The sequence below is a fragment of the Calypte anna genome, chromosome 2, assembly GCF_003957555.1.
Source record: "Calypte anna isolate BGI_N300 chromosome 2, bCalAnn1_v1.p, whole genome shotgun sequence".
NCBI classification, from domain to species: Eukaryota; Metazoa; Chordata; class Aves; order Apodiformes; family Trochilidae; genus Calypte; species Calypte anna.
Genome location: NC_044245.1, coordinates 27,416,509 through 27,429,412, shown reverse-complemented (window position 1 = coordinate 27,429,412; position 12,904 = coordinate 27,416,509). Strand labels below are relative to the sequence as shown.

General features: G+C 35.9%; 1 protein-coding gene across 2 annotated transcripts in view; it reads right to left on the bottom strand.

Moving 5' to 3' along the window:
• PHF14 (PHD finger protein 14) overlaps positions 1-12,904 on the bottom strand; it is a 152,628-nt gene that overhangs the window by 29,685 nt on the left and 110,039 nt on the right. The window contains exons 18-19 of one of the 2 annotated variants that reach the window (XM_030445687.1): positions 2,996-3,109; positions 1,252-1,334 (exon numbers count right to left, since the gene is read on the bottom strand). The exons of the other annotated variant lie outside the window; for it this stretch is intronic. Coding sequence (XP_030301547.1) covers positions 1,263-1,334; positions 2,996-3,109 — 186 coding nt within the window. The 3' untranslated portion in view covers positions 1,252-1,262. The remainder of the gene's footprint in view (positions 1-1,251; positions 1,335-2,995; positions 3,110-12,904) is intronic. 2 annotated transcript variants of the gene reach the window in all.

Below are 12,904 nucleotides of genomic sequence, written 5' to 3'. Positions count from 1 at the left end.
CCCAGAACTGAACACTTGAGGTGCAGCCTCACCTGTGCCAAACACAGCGAGACAGTCACGTCCCTGGCCCTGCTGGCCACACCATGTCTGATACGTTAGACTTTGTTTAAAAAGCAAACACTATGGTGTAATAAAACAACATAAGGATGGATTGGATGTTCTGCTGATGAAGTTTATAACTTCGTGTTTAAAAAAAAAACAAAACAATGAAAGATTTTAGTACTAACTTGAGGAGACAATGGGACTGGTTGGGAAAGGTTTAATCCAGAGATGAAAGAATAAAAGCAAAGAATAAAAGGTATCTTTCTACCTTTAAACATAGTTTAGTTATTTTATAACCCAAAATGTTTCAGCATCTGAATTACACCAATGAATGGTGTATTGAAACTCTCTCGGATCCTTCACAGCTATGAAAATAGCTAAATCTAAGTAACCAAAATGCTGATTATCCCCACAGTTTTTTTCATAAGATAGGTTGCTGGACACTGTCTTTATTCCACAGAGTTAAATTTTTGAGCATGAAAAGGGAGGCAGCAAGAATTGGGGCCACCTTGTTGTCCTGTTGAGTAGAACTCAAAATTCAGACAGCGTTTCTACTCAGAGGAAGAACAGGACAATTAAAAAAAAGGCTTCAAAAGAGGGATCAAATGACTAAATGGCTAAAACTGATGACAAAAGTAACGGAATATCAGATTCAGACTGGCCTCAGAGGAAAATAAATTGTAAGAAGGAAAAAAGTAAGGTTTAAACAAATTAATGTGGCAACTTATGGGATTTTCCTTACTTTCTCCTACTAGAAATTGTCCTTTCCTCATAATTGCAAGCCCAAGACTGTTTCTGAACATTACTTTCCACATCCTTCCCAATTCTCCCAATTCCTCCACCTTTTCAAAATCCTTGGTTTGTTAGTCATTCTGCCTTCTTTAATCTATTTTCCTTTTCAATGGCTGCATTTGAGCTTTTCTTTAACAACCTCTTCCTTCTCACCAATATTGATGGGTCAAATTCAGATGAGACAAAAATTATTATACAAATAATGCATCAGCAGCTATAGTTAATTCCAAATATTAATTCATTAAGCAGACACTGAGATAATATAAAGGAGTGATGTACTGGGAGATTTCAAATCAAATGAGAAATAAAAAAGACATTAGTTGAAGTAAAGCTCTGCAAACACTTTTGTTTTGTTTCATTAAAGACTGTTTTTAAGGGTAAAATCCACAAATGTTTGTTAAATGTGTGCTGACTTACCCATGTGTAACTTAGATGGGTTGTTTCATGGTGGGTTCTGAATTTGGTAATTCAGGATACTGGTGCTCCCCTTTCAAGGTTCCCTGGAAATCCAACCACAAAACTCTTTCTGACTCACCTCTCTCTGATTTTATATTTATACTGCAGTAAATACGATTGCAGAAACTTTCATTCCCTTATAAAACACTAACAATACTTTACAACCCCACATTCAGTAAAAGAACTTCAACATAAGCTATTACTGAGATGTTTAGTAAAATTCAAAAGGTATATTTACATCTCACTTTCAATTCTCTGAGCTTTCCTATCCCCCACAGTTTAGCTGTTTTTATTCCACAAAGGCAAAATCTGTATACCCATCTTCCACTAGGTCACCTTTTACTAATTAACCAGGTTTCATATCTCTTTCTGCAGCACTTTACCTGTATATTTATTTTAAATATGTTCTCAATTTTCATTTCTCCAGTGCAGTGAGATAAGTTGGCAAAGCTGAGACCTGCATGGAGGTCCCTTTGCTACTCAAGAGTATATACAAAAGTATTACCAAAAGCTTACATTATTCTATTCTCATGACTGCTTAGATGTGATAACCTGACTTTCTATTGTAGAATATGGGGTGATACTCCAAAATAAGTGAAGTACCTATTTGGTCTTAATCCAGAAGAGACTCTTAAGAATTCTCCTGGCCCTGTACTGCAGACATCCCTCTTCTTCAGACAAAGTGAGAAGACTATCAGAGGAAAGGAGAAATTCAAGAAGGTATTTGATAATTGTCTAAAGGCTGCACTAAAGAATGAATAAATGGCACTGTATTTCCCATGCCTACTATTTCAGACTCTTCTTTACTGATTATAGTCAAACAAAATTTCAGAAAAAAGCAAGAAAGGCTAGTTTTACATTATCAAGTATTTGGAATATCAATACCAATACCACTAATAATAATATAATTTTTTGAGGAAGCCAAGATCAATAAAGTTAAGGCTACTCCAAATGCAGGACTTCATTCTCAGTGGTAGGGTTAATTTAAAGATAATGGTCCTATGAAAGGATGATTGCCACCATAAAATGAAGTTTTGAGTCTGACATTCTGCAGACAACTTCTTCAGCTATGGTATACTGTGACAAGTACACACTGCAGGGACAAGAAAAGCCCCAAGTCACTGGCTACTTTATGGAATTACTTTATATGCCAGCACCTTTTTTTACAAAACTAGGGGTTATGGATTTATGATCATACTATATCATTAGCATTTAGTATTATTTTTTTGGAAACAAGGTCACAAAAAAGGAACAGTATTAGCAAGGGTCTTTCCTTTGTACAACCCTTCAATTAGCTGTACCTAAATTTAGTGAGGGATGAAGAAAACTTTACACTTACCTAAATACCTATATACAGATTTTACTTCTGACTCTTTCATGTCATGAAGTTTAGTTTGACAGAGTCTAATGGAACTCCTGCTACTGCCATGGCATGAAAGACAGGACCAAGAAAAAAAAATTCCCAATCACTGATAAGAAACGGTATTAAAAAGGTAGCATATGGAATATACTTGGCTTATAGTTGTTATTAATCATGGTCCTGAGATTTACTTTAATCTCACATATTGGTATGGGAAGGTAAGATTGATCTGTAGCTTTACGAAGTCTCTACTCTGAGTAAAACACCACTAAGCATGAAAAACAGAGGCAAACGTGTATCCCCCAACAGTTAATCTTGGAAAAGAATAGACACAGAATGTCCTACCTCTTCTGGATGTTTCTGTGCCATCGATACCAGCTCTTCAGAGCTACTTCTTGAGGTAGAGGGAACCACATTACCTGGGGCCTCTGAGACCACCTCATTTGACGGCTCGGAGTCCTGAGGGCAACAGAGACAAACAGACCCCTCAGCAGCGTGTTGGAGTGGCACACCAAGAAAAGGAGACTTTTCAGAGGAATCCTGCTCTAAGCACAGGCAGAGAAATGAAAAAGACTTGTGGTCTAAAACTGTACTCTTTTTACCCTGGGTAACTTCTTTTACCATAGAAGAAAAAACAGTGGTGATGCATTTTCTCTGCAAATGGTAATACTTCCTTCACAAGAGCATTATAAGACTTATTAAATAGCTATACAGCGTTTCAGAATTGCAAAGTTCTGAATAAGCATGTTTGTTTTGCCCATACCTACCCCTGCTCCTGAATTGCAAGGAAGGGAAAACTACTTTTCATGACCTTATTCAAGATGAAAGTTTCTGGAAAAACAGCTGAGACCGTGCTAGAACAACTCCACACCCATGTATTTTAAAATTCATTGCAAACCAGTATAGCACACAATCTGGTAAAGATAGAAAAGTTAGTAGAGTTGGCTGTCTATTAGCTGCTGTAACACTATAGTACAATAAAGAAAATAAAAAATTTTAATTAGTTTACATTCTGTTTTCCAAATCACCTTGATTTTGCAATGCAACATGACTAGACCGGTCAAAAACAAAAGCTACTTTATACCTTTACTGCTTTGCACAGTGGTTTTGATAACTGCATAGATTGAGATAATTTGCTACAGAGAAAAAAATCCATTAATCAGTACTATCTCTACTATGTTTGTTGTAATGCTCATTACAGAATATATTTTAGATGTCATTGCTTTGCAAGCAGAATGTGTGCTTTGATGTATCACTTTCTCTCTGCTGTCATTAATTGCAAGGAAATCAGATTATACTTTTTGGAAACTGCAAACTGCAAAGCTCATTATTATGTTTTCCAACATAACAATCCCTAAAAAGTAAATTAAATTTTCATAATGATAATATTCAGCACTTGCAGTTTAGTCTATTTCACTATTGGAAAGGAAAAAAAAAGTGAAGACCAGTCCATTGATGACTACTGAGTGACATTGAGAACCACAGTTAAGATCAGATATTGCAAAAGAATTAATACATGGAGAGGCTTTGCTGGAGGCCAGAAAGCTGGAAAACTCTCTTTGGGCTTTAGTATCTCTATTTTATACAGCTTTTCAGATTAATTCCTTTAAAATGGCTTCTCGGCTTAAATATTTTTTAAAAGCTTTTTATGCCTTTCTTGTATTATCACCTCTCTGTGACTTGGATACAGGATATTTTGGACCATTCTGTAGCCTACAATCTTACATTTAAGATCTGGTATGAGGAAGAAGGTATTTTAGGAAAAATAAACAAAAGAATCCCATCACTCTAAATGCTGACAAGGAAGTCAAATGGCTCCCAGGCTCTATAAGCCACCAGATGAAACTTTGCATTGGTGTTCATCCTCACAGCTTACTGTTTTGCCTAGCAGATCTGGACTTCCACAGGCAAACTTCCTCCTTCTCAAAGGCTGCCTCAATTTGGTCCCTGCAAGTTATGACAATGAGGATTTCTTCTTGTTGACCCAAGTAGCCATGAAGTGACTCTGAGTATGGAACAGTACCATATTGTTTCCTCCTTGAGAGCTGAGAAGTTAAATCATGACCCTGCAACTTATCAGCTCAATATGTTTCCAGCTTTATTGTGCTACATACAAAACCAAAAATAACAACCATACCTGTTGGAAGAAAATTATGTACCTGCCTAAATTCTTTGTTTCAGTGATTTCTTCCCTTGAATTTTGCCTGGTTTTTGTGTCTCAACAAACTTTTATGATATTGCTATTGCCTGTGGCCAGACAATGGTAACAATATTTTTAATTATTCATTACATCATTATTATTGTTATTTACATTTTTTATTATTTATGATTTTTGAAAGTAACGAACAGTGGTAATCAACAATGGTCTGAGCAACTGCACTTCGGTGCATTCCTGTTCCATTCCTCTTGCATCAACAGGACCACCAGGACATGAATTCTCTTCATCAACTCTCAAACAAATCTTCTTTCCAAGCAGCTTGGTCATCCTTCTCAATAGTTAAGATACAGCTAGCTAATTTAATACTTCCATTTTTAAGGAGATAGATGGAAATCAAACTGATTATTATTTGGCAACCAAGTTGAGAAAATATGTCTTTCCAATTCCACTGGCTTTACTATCTCTTTTCAGACTGCTGTCACTTCTCAGAAAAACTGTAGAGAGCCTGAACATATGTAAGAAAGACTGTCTGTGTGGCTATGAACTGGTCTGGCAGCACGTGGAGCAACAGCTTTCAGAAATAAACATAGTAAGTGGAATGAGATCCTTTCACATAAGGTACAACAACAAAAATGCTGCAAGGTGCAATTGAGAACTTCTGTAAAGCTGCTTCTATGTGTCTTATGGGTACATGGCAAAGTGAGCAACAGCTCTGGGAACAAATCCTCGAACCTTGACGTTTACTCTGCAAATATAAGGACCTGGAAAAGTATTAGCTATGTTTTCCTTTGTCAAGTAAAGCAAAAATTCTGTTTCTCTGACCTAAAACAACATTTGTATTGAAGAAAAATTAAAAGGAAAGATACCTTTAAAACCAGTTAAAATTAGCTTGTAGTTTCTCCTAATTATTATTTCTATCATAACATAATGGGACAATTTTTGCAAAAAGTCACTTCTTTCATTTTTTTCAATGTCTTGTATGATGAAAACCATGTCAGTGGCATTTCTTAGTTATCTGTGAGATTCAGCTGTAGCTGTGATGGATATCATGGTCCATGGACACATAACTTACACAATAATTTGGTATACCTGTTTTCTAGTGCTTAAGCCCTTCCCACTTCGTTAAAATACTGTATCTTACAACCTTCATATGAAAGCTCATGTGTGTGCATTTTCAAGTTTCATTTCAAGAACATTTTCAAGTGCATTTCAATGCATTCAATGCATTTCAGTGCATTTTCAAGATTTTCAAGTATCGAGACATAGCTTTCTACTGGATTATAACATTTAACTACATTACTTAATAAATTACGGGGGAAAATCACTGTTAAGTGGTACCTTCACTTTCCCAAAAATACAAAAATTTGTATGAAAATGTAAGTGCCTCATAAAGAAATAATTCCAGAATGCCTGGTTATTACATTTTTCATGGTCAATGGTGATTTTGCTCAAAGCTCCTCAGAACATGATCCTTCTTGGACTTACAAAACTTTGAACAGAAAATATGAAATGTGCTGCCATTCCACTATGATTATGCAAGAAAGACAGCCCTGCTTTGAACTATGTCTCTTCTCATTTGACCTAAGTGTTCATTCAGTTTAAGATACCACAACAGTACTGTCTTGAATCAATCACAGTTCTGGGAGAAAAAAAAAATAAATATTGAATTACATGTTGACATAAATACATAACAAATTGGATATTCTAGTCCTGGCTCAGAACTTGTTTGTTAGTCTTGACAGCAAACACAAAAGTGTAGCTGGTTAAAATCTGAGCCTCAGACATTCAGCATTTCTCATTTTATTCTTTTAAAATTCAAGTCAGCAGAGATCCATGGTGAAAATGACTGATAGAAAGTGAGAAATTAAATACCAAGTACATTGAACTGTAGCACCTGCCCAAAATGCATTAAACTCTTTTTTCCCCTTTATCCCATTTGGCATATTTGTTATTTGAATCTACAGCATCAGAAGCAAATCTTGCTCTAGTTCTTCTAGCTTTGTCCTCTGCTGTGCAGAAAGATCACTGATAAGTACACTGAAAAATCAATAGTGCATATGGAACAGATGTGAATTCAATTTGTGAGCTACACAGAAATTATAGATTTCAGACAAAAATATTTACATTTTACACTATTTCTGATATTGTGTCTTAATTTGAGGACTTGATTAATTTCACTATTTTTTTTTAAAAAAAAAAAAGACCATGAAAAACAAGATCAATACACATATACGGATATATACTACAAAAGTATATACAAACATGTACATATATAGGGAATGTTATGGTTAACAATTGTTTATCAATCCATGTTACAGTCAGCACACTCTGAGTCACAAGAAATAGACTCTAAACAGCTTCTGATTTTGAAGAAAATGGAGAACTGACACATATAAAAATGCTAAAAATAGTATGCATAAAATACTTAGCTAGAAAGCACAAGAAACTGCCTTTTGATACAACTTGATGGAAAAGTAGTGTCTTTCATTCTTATTTATACTAGCAAAGCATTTTCTATTTTTTCTGTCATTGCTACTTCAAAACAATACAAAGCTAAAAAAGAATCAAATCAACCCACAAACCCTTTACAGATGATTTCAAGCTGACAGGTTTGAATATATTATGTTAACTCTGCATCAGTTTTCATATATCATCCTTTACCTTGGTCCAGTTGAAAATTACACAAGCCATAAATTAGCTTTAAACAAGTTTTGAATCAGCCTGGAACTCGTTTTCAAATTAAAGAGCTGTCAGTATATTACATGCTACTGTCATTTTATTACCCCAATCAATTCTGTGTGGCCTGAGGTAGAAAGAAAATGGATGCTGTCTTCATTTGCAAAGGGTTTATCTCTCACACCAGGCTCTGAAAACATGACTGCAGTAATGAATTGGAAGCCAAAGTTACTAACAGACTTCTAACATTAACAAAACAGAAATATTTGTCCCCTTCTAGACTTAACAAAAGCCAGATTCTGAAGCTGAAGGAATATGGAAAGAAACAAGCACATTTTTGCTGAAGTGCTAAAGTGCCTGTAGCCCCACTTGTGCTGCACAGGAAAAGCCTTCCTGGGTCAGACTGAATGTGCCTCCCTGGCCCAGAGTGCAGACCATCCCTCCTGTACTGAACCAACCTCTCCTGCCCCTCCTGATTCTCTCTTACACCTCAGGAGAAAGCTCTGAAAGCATTCAGGACATCTTACCCAGAATTTGGTGAAATTTAATGACAACAAAATATCTGTAGCTCTCCACAGTTCACAGGCAGCCAAAGTGAAATCCCAGGAGGAATGTGGAGTTTATCTCAAGCTACTTACACCTTTGAGATCAATCACTTTGCCACTCCTAGGATTTTACCCTGCATTAGCTAATGGGGGAAGAATGTGGGCTTTCAACTTCTAAGTCAAGCTCCCCAGCTGTAAAATTTCCCTTCCTCTTTCTATTCTGCTTTTGGCACTCTTCTCACGCTGATTTTATTTAACATCTGACAGTCTCCTCTCTTCCTCTGCCCTCTCCAAAGACAGGAAATTACAAATACAACCTTTAGTGTTTGCTGCCAGTCACAGAGACAATGCCATTGTTCTGTCCTTGGTTGTTTTTTCTCTCTTGAGAAGGGGATGATGACTCCTGTGTTGATACAGAGTTAACACAACAGGGTCTCACTCTCAGCTGACTCTGCAGCTGCCTCAGTTCAGGTAATCAACTTTAACCTCCTCTGAGTCCTCTGCCTTCTTTTAAATACAGAAACAAAAGAACCTTTCATAATTCTGTTTTCCAAAGACAGAAACTAAATTACATTCTTAGCCTCACGCCCATTCAAAAAGACCATGCAATATGAAAGAACTAATAAAGTTACAAGAAATTGCAAAAAAAATACCCATCTGTTTCCACTTATTATCCCTCTGTCTTTCAATAAAATACAGCATTGACAAAGCAAGCTTGCATTTTTGAAATCTACCAACATTTCCAAGTGTCAAAGGGTGAATTCCCACTTTTATGGTTGTTTTAAAATAAGGATTGCAAATACTTTACTAGAAACGACTGAACGAAGTATGAAAGGAAAGCGTGTCGAGTGTTTTCTCTGGATGCCTTTTTCAAATGGAAAAATTTCCATGTATTTAAAGCTAGAAAGAGACTCTCAAAATATTATTTCTTATGTTTACTCTTCCAACTTTATCACATGCAAATAGAAACAGCAAACAGGAGAAAATTTTACCACTTGAAAGTATTATTATTCACTGACCTCTAATACATGAATTAGTTTCCCCTTTCGAGCACACCCATCTTCTACATTTCCATTACTCAGTGTACTAATCCTAACTCTCTCTGGACTGCAGTCTCCACCTTTCAATGAAATTTCCTAGATTAATATATTTCCTTTTTACTGTCTCATAGTTCACTATTTCCCAAGATTCAAAAGCTGTTCTATTTGCTACCCTTTCAAAAGCTGCTCCCAGAATTCTGTGCACTGTATTCAAAATCAACTGTTAAAACATTGTAATTAATAAAAACCATTAGAATCAAAAACTGGGATTAAACTTCAAGATATAAATTCACCATGCTAATTTAATCTCTTAAGTGTAATATAAAGGAATTTAACTTTCCTTTTACTGACATGAATTAAAGCTATTAATCACAGATACAGTGTGGCTCAAACTATTACCAAAAATCTCTGTACAAGCATGAACATCATCACCAGATTTTTCTAGCATTTCTTCAACAAAGGAAAAAACCCAATACCTATTTTTTTTTTTTTTTTTTTTTTTTTTTTTGTGCTAAATTTCCTATGGTTATCATAATTTGGCAATTATCTGCTGCAAAAGAGCAACAGATTTATATGAGTATCCTTTTGCAGGGTATCAATACACTGGCAAGACTGCTGTACTATGCCATTATCACTAAATAAGGGTAACTCAATAGTTTTCCTTTTTTTCTTGTCCACACTGCTGTCTTGTTACACATTGTTTTGCTTTTTTTTGCTTTTTTTCTGACTATGAATTAAAATGCAGGCATATAATATCACCTAGGAAGCTAACTTTATCCTCATTTTGTATTTTACAGAGTTCTAAATTTATGGGGTTTTTTTCATTTTCAAAAGCTCTTGAAGACAACACACATACATAATTTAGTACTGCTGGATCAGGATATTTTGTCTTCCCCCTGCCCATTTTGTACAGCTCTGATCTCTCTGGGAAGAAGGGGGAAATAACACTTTCTCCCCTCTAAAAGAAAAAACCAGAAGACCAATAGTTGCAAAACAAATTCTCAAGCACATCACAAGCACCTATGGCCCCAGTAAGTGGGGCACTTACTGTCTCACTATATGTGGATTGCATAGAAATTGCAATCTTAAATATATTTACAGAATGATGGCAGCACCTTACATCTAAGATTTAAAGCAGGTTTCTCTACACACCAAATGTACAAGCCACCTGCTATTACCTATGGAAGGCAGTGCTACAGCAAGGATGTCTCCATTAGTAAAATTACATTTGGTTTGCAGTTGTCTGCTTCTTTATGCAGTAGGGTTTTTTTTACTTCAGAAAAGATGAGGGACAGACCACAGCAATATATTCATATAGCTGCTATAAAAGACAGTTTTACTTCATCTTTATTTACTTCTTTACATCTTTACTTCATCTTTATTTCTTTTCAAGTCATGTTTAAATAGTCCCAAACTTTCCACACTCTTGGACTGCTGAGGCTGTGACTGCATGAAGGATAAAATTTGGGAGTTAGGTCCTGCAGGAAACTTATTTTCACCTCTAAGGGTCAAGCTGCAAAAATTTATGGTGGAAGTAGTTTGCTTCACTCCAGCAGCTTGGGAGAAAGCATACACAAAATTTGCTCACAATACGTAGCTAATATTAAACTTGAACTAGAAAATTGAGCACTTGAGAACTGCAAAAAGCAGCTGCTTTATTCTAACAAAAATAGAATGTAGCTCAGAAAAGTCTTTCTTTCAAGCACACAATCTTCATATATTATGCATCAGCATGCAGAGTGTGTCTGTCAGATGTTGGAACAAAGCCTTAAATTGTACCATCTAACTTAATTCTCAAGACAGGGTCAGCACATTCATAGGGCTGGGGATTTTTTTCCCCTTTGAGAAATCCTTTAAGTAATATTTATTTAGTTCCTTACATCTTCATCAGCACTGATTCTTGCCTTTCAACTCCTTGAAGTCCACATTTTCCCAACAAAAAGGAAAAAAGAAGAGTGGTATTAAAATGTGTGATCACCAAAAGCATCACAAAATCACCAAAGGCTACTTATTAAATCAAGACTGATTTTCATCTCTCCCCACTCCCAGATTTTTTTTCCAGCAACAAGAAGAAATAAAGGCATTGCACAGTACATACATCCCTTAAACTTTCCTTATATGACATCCTCTTATCTGCCTGTGCTTCAGACATTTTCTATAAATGCTCTAACTTGCTCTGGATGACAGCTCTCTTTGGGCCCTCCACACCCTCCTCTCTGCTCTGCCAGAACCCTATTTCTTAATTCATCCCATTCCCCCTCTAAGTGTTTCTGTGTATTTTTCCAACAGGAATTTTCTCATTCAAATGAATCTGTGTGTGCTCATATTTCCCCTTAAATGCTGCGGGCACTTTCTGCAGTCCCATTGTTTTTTCCAATCCTGGTTTTCTTTCTCTTCCTCTCTTTCCCTCTCTCTCTTCTTAAAAAGCATTACTGTTCATTTTCAGCTGATAAAGGAGAAAAATAAAATATCAATTCATGGCCATAAAAATATTTAAAAAGAACAAACCTCTTTATAGAAAGGATTTCTATAAAAATGTTTCTCACATTCTCCTTTTCAGTCCTCTGTAATATCCGAATGTGACGAAATTAAAAATGTCTTGGACAACTTTTTAGAAGCTTCAAGCAAATGTTAGGAACCCTATCTGTGGGTGTCCTTAACTTATTCAGCCACACTAGTCAAAACAGTAATTAAGAAAAGAATTCCATATAAAATTTCCACATAACTTTATACTAATAAATACAGGCATATCCTTGTAACTGAGCTAAACTGACAGCAGGCAGTTTACTAAAGAGGGAATGAACAGCCCAGTTAACACAGTTTAAGATATGACATTAATTGGCCATCTTTTGCTGAGCCCACAGGATCTGAAAGGTCACAACTGTGCTGCTGTTTTAAAGCAGACTCAGAAAGGCCTGGAAATTCCTCATTCTTCCCTAATTAAGAACGCTGAAAATTATATATGGAATGATGAGACCAAAATCACTTGAAATGTCAACTTTCCCCCTTTGTTTCAGAAAGCATGATTACTTCCCCTGTGTTGTGGGGTTTTTTCACTTTAAAGATTACATCTACCAGACAAGAAAAAGTTAAAAAACTTGCTTAAAAAAAGAGACACAAAGTCTCTTACTGTTGAATACAGTTGCTTAATCACACTGTAGACCAGATTCTTTCAGGTAAAAGGATACAGGTCTTACACAAACATACAAATGCTAAAATTTGATGCCAGTATATTAATTTTTAGGCTTTCAACAACGTGATTATTAAGATGTAGATTCTACAAATTCTCTTAGTAAAACAGGAATGAAATAAATAATTAGTCAAGGAAACTAAACCAAAAATATACCTTTGAAAAAGCAAACAGAAGAGTGGTTTTAACAGTCACTTCAGACCAGCAACTACTGTGGTGTGACAGGAAAAGTGCTGTAGAGCAAAGCAGCTGGTGTTGAGGATCAGCCAGATGTGATACACGTGTCTCAAAGGTGTGACTAGTTTGGTCACAGACATGGCATGCACTTTGGCAGTCAGAATACATCCTCAGCTTTAGCATCCCTTGACAGGAATCTGCTTTGCACACTCTTGAGACCACTCCATAGTGTGAACCAAAGCATAGCAGCTGATGGCATCGGGGGGATTCCTTTCAAAATTCCATTCCTGATCTTAACCACATAAGATAAATACAAATTAAGATACCTCACCTTAAGATCCATGAATTTGAGCATACCAGTATGTAGAACTGAAAACTGAATAGAAAATATTCAAAATAACAGGATTTATTAAACACCACCTTTATTCAAAATTCAGTAGTGTCACACTGGGTTACTAACAGCTTCCT